The 3,890-nt window shown below is 52.3% G+C and overlaps 1 protein-coding gene across 1 annotated transcript; it reads left to right on the top strand.

The window, feature by feature from the left end:
- Window positions 1-372: 372 nt before the first annotated feature.
- On the top strand, window positions 373-2,511 carry LOC104272868 (forkhead box protein N5-like; the record flags this gene model as incomplete). Its single annotated transcript, XM_009867973.1, has 5 exons — window positions 373-493; window positions 741-836; window positions 1,138-1,337; window positions 1,648-1,916; window positions 2,279-2,511. Coding segments are annotated over exons 1-5 (919 nt in total), but the record flags the coding sequence as incomplete, so codon positions are not given.
- Window positions 2,512-3,890: the final 1,379 nt, after the last annotated feature.

Raw genomic sequence — 3,890 nt, 5'->3', positions numbered from 1 at the left:
TAACATTGACCTTACCTAAAGCAGAAAAAAATTTAAAATATTAGCCTAATGAACACAGGAATGACTCGTCTATTAAGGCTCTAGCAATGTAAATGGGCAGAAAACAGAGACTACTTGGTGCCACTCATCTTATTCTCAATCAGCTCATTTACTCCACCCATACGTACCACTTACTCGCTGCAAGGGGCTTTAATAGACATTTAGAGGTGTGAAACACAGACCAGCCTTTCACCCACCTGTGTGACAGCCCTTTCAATAAAAATATTAAATCAAGTCTCTCAGCACACAGAGAACTTCAAGCTTGTGGGATTCTTTGTGCCACCTTTGGAGATCCCGCTGCACTCAGCACCTGGAGATTGCCACACAAAGAAAATGTACTTGAGTTTTCAAAAGAAGTCATTTTGGGAGAGCCTACACTTAAAGAGTGGCCTTGAGGACTGGGACATGGCAGAGGAGCTCAAACTCACCATCATGACTGAAGACTTTCTGCAAGGTAACGGCCTCAGGGGGACTGGCTGGCTTGGCTTCCTTTTAAAAAGATTCCAACGCTCGGGTGAAAATTGTAGAATCTGGTAAAGCGTAAATTCCAGTCTCAAAGTTAACAAAAAGCCCATTTTGTTTACATTTAAATGGCATCAGATCAAATTGTGTACAAGGCTAGTAGGCGGCTTATGAAAAATGAGGCTAAGACAAAAAGCAGAAGCTCACCACGGTGTCTCTGTGCTCCCCACGTCCATCAGATCCTGACGAGACTCCATGCCATCGCACGCAGAGGTGGCCACCGGACCCCCCGGCACATGGGCGCTCACTGCCGGGAACGCTGCCAGACAACAGGGGTAAGTTGGGGACCTGGTCTTACCCACAGAGGCTGGCAGTGTTCCAGGAGATGGCCCGGGAAAGGGGCCTCTGAGCTCTTGTTTGGGCTGGCCACAGCACCGCAAGAACACACACAGCCAGGCACGCTGTACACAAAATAAGAAATAAAACACGATTTAGAGGGATGAGAAGGCACCTGGGAACCTTTGCCTTGGGATTTGCGTTGCACTAGAGATTTCCCAGGCTGCCTCTGGACAGTCAGCAGGGTCTAGCAACGGTCCTCACGTAGGACCGGGGGGTGATGTTTCTCCTTGTCCTTAGAACCTGGCGTCCAGCCCCACCTGTGGATGTGGGTAAACCCCAGCCTGGTCTGCCCCATCCCCGGGAGCCCTGGTGTGGACCCGGACAGATCTGACAGCCCGGTGGCCACAGAAACCTCCTCTCCAAGAGCATCCTTGGACTGCTTCGACAGAGACTGCTCGGAGGAGGATGTGCCGTCATCCTCCAGCGAGGCTGGAAAGGTATGAAAGCGGGAACTGCTCGGGCAGTCCTAGGCACCGCACATTCCTAACGATCCCACAAGAACAAATGAGTTGGCTCGGCAGCTCCACAAGCAGCTGCGTCCTGTTTCAGCAGGGGTCAGCCAATGCACAGAGCCCGCCTGACAAGCACGGGCCGAGTGCGGGGAGGGAGCCTGAAGTTTAAAATACATAAGTTTTCTATACACGTGCTGCCAGGCTCATCCTCACCCAGAGCAAAACAGCTTATCCCCACCTGTCATTCCACCCACGGCTAATACATCCACATCCTTTTTGTCCTTCCTCTCCCCAGCTTACCGAGGGTGAAGATGCTTCGGGTGCAGACATTCCAGTTCCTCAGGAGACGCCGGAAACTCATGAACTACTTGTGGTGCCGATGCCTGGGAAACCCGCAGCCCTCAGACCTCAGAGCGTGAAGCCCAAGTACCCCAGGCAGACAAGCACTAAAACTGAGGGAGGCTGGCCCCGTCCCCCACTTTATTACTCCATCCTCATCGCCCTCGCTCTGTGCAACAGCGCGAGCGACAGTCTGACCGTACAGCAGATCTACCAGTTCACAGGGTACTCGCTCTTCTCCTGGTTTCTTGTGCAGAATGAGGGCAAGAGGGGCAGCGAGGGTACAGAAGCCTCTGATCTTCTACTGGGCAGCAGGGACATGGCAGCTCTGCCTCCCGCTCAAGGTGCTGCCGGGAATACTATTTTCCCTCTTTGTTGACACTCAAACCCATGAGTCTCGAGAGCTGTCATTTTAGTTTTGTCTTGCTCTCCTTAGAAAAACGCAGTGCTCAACTGCGCCAGCCATTCTTACAGCATGGAGGGCTAGGAGCACCTTCTCCTCCTTCCCTCGCCCGGGTACGATCTATTCTGTGATTTATCACAGCCTCTAAGTGCTTCAGCTCAGCACAGATCTTTCCTCTCTGCAGGCAGCATTTCCCATTTTTTCAAACAGCCCCGAAGGGCTGGAAAAACACGATCCGACACAACCTGTGCTTCAGCAGCTGGTTTGAGAAAACCACTGACTTTGCGTGCTGCGACAGAAACCGCAAGTCTTGCCTGTGGAAGCTGACTCCAGAAGGGCACAGAAGGTTTAAGGAGGAAGTGCAGGCCCTGCCTGAAGACGTTCTCAACTCGGTGTGCCAAAGCATGAGCAAACCGGGTACGTTTCAGTGGGCAGGAAGCTGCGCAAAATGCAGAGCGAGTCTGAATTTCCATGATTTTTTCCACAGTGGGAGGGACACATGCAGGCAACCAAGCCAGTATGCAGGCATCAGCACTGCAGGACACTGGCTCTAGGAGATGGTAGCAGGCACTTGGAGATAGCCCCACGAGCAAGGCTTGGTCACCAGACTGGCCACAACCACCTCTTTAATGAAACCAAGTTAGCAAGAGAAACCAAGTGTGCTACATTAAACACAGAACCCTCCTCTGAGCATCACAATATGACACCTATTGGTTTAACCGGGTAGGGACTGAGGCTGCAGCACCAGTGCCCGAGCGCTCACCACGGTCCAAGAAACTATCACAACCTCCTCTCTATCTCTTGCAGATCTCATGAGATCTCTGTTTGACCTGTGATTCCTTCTGGCTCCCTGCTTCTGAAACATGTATCGTGCGTTTTCAAATTGAGTTTGTTCTCTCAGGTGCTGCCACAGGTGGCTTCCCAAGAACTGCCCGTGGAAATTACTAGCATCGTGATGTAAGGACTCGGATTTAGAAGGTGGGGAGGAGAAAGATAGGAATCTCGTTTCCGTCAGAAGCACAAGTTTTTTTTCTCTAGCTGTGCACATCTCAAGTTGCAGCAGCATTTTGACCTGTGGCACCTGATACAGCTTTAACATAAAGCCCTCTGGGCAAGCTGTTGCCCCTTGCCACGTTCTGGCAGCGTGGAGGATATGAAGCTGCAGGAAAAGGTTGATCTGTTCCCTAACAAAGGGTCTCAGCCCGCAGCTCAGAGGCTGAGCAGCGGATGCATTAGTTGGCTGAGTAAGAATAGTCCCTACCATACAGCTATTATTCCAAGCTCTCGCACTTGCCCACCCTGCTGTAAAACCAGCAGGCAAGGACCCACAAAACTGCTGCACAGGCTGCTTGGAATTTCGGCACACTCACTTGGCAGAAATCAGCGAGAGCTGCAGAGGAGGGAGAGAGTTATCTTGGAGAGGCAAGGACATGACAAAGGAAGAAATAAAACCAAACCAACGACCAGAGCTTGCTGTTGTCTTGTTTACGTGCTGGCTTCCCCACCAAGAGGTGGGAAAAATCACATCCCTGGGGCCAAAAGTCAGGCAGGCAGCAGGTGGACAGTGCTCAACAAGAGTAAACTTTTCATACCTTCTTCCTGGGTGCTGCAGCAGCTGCTTGGGTCTAAGCACGATCAGTCCAGTTTTGTCTGTGTCCAGTCCCGCACGCGGCAGGAGCTGGGGCGCCCTGTCGAGAGGCTCGGGCAGCACATGCTTACGGCGCAGGGTCTGGAGCTGGCTGCTGGGCTGTGTCCTAGCCCTGACCGCAGGGAGGGGATGCCTGGGGGCAGCCCAG

The sequence above is a fragment of the Apaloderma vittatum genome, unplaced genomic scaffold (genome assembly GCF_000703405.1).
Source record: "Apaloderma vittatum isolate BGI_N311 unplaced genomic scaffold, ASM70340v1 scaffold21934, whole genome shotgun sequence".
NCBI classification, from domain to species: domain Eukaryota; kingdom Metazoa; phylum Chordata; class Aves; order Trogoniformes; family Trogonidae; genus Apaloderma; species Apaloderma vittatum.
The sequence above is the reverse complement of the archived record's forward strand: the minus strand, read 5'-3'. Positions and strand labels throughout refer to the sequence as shown.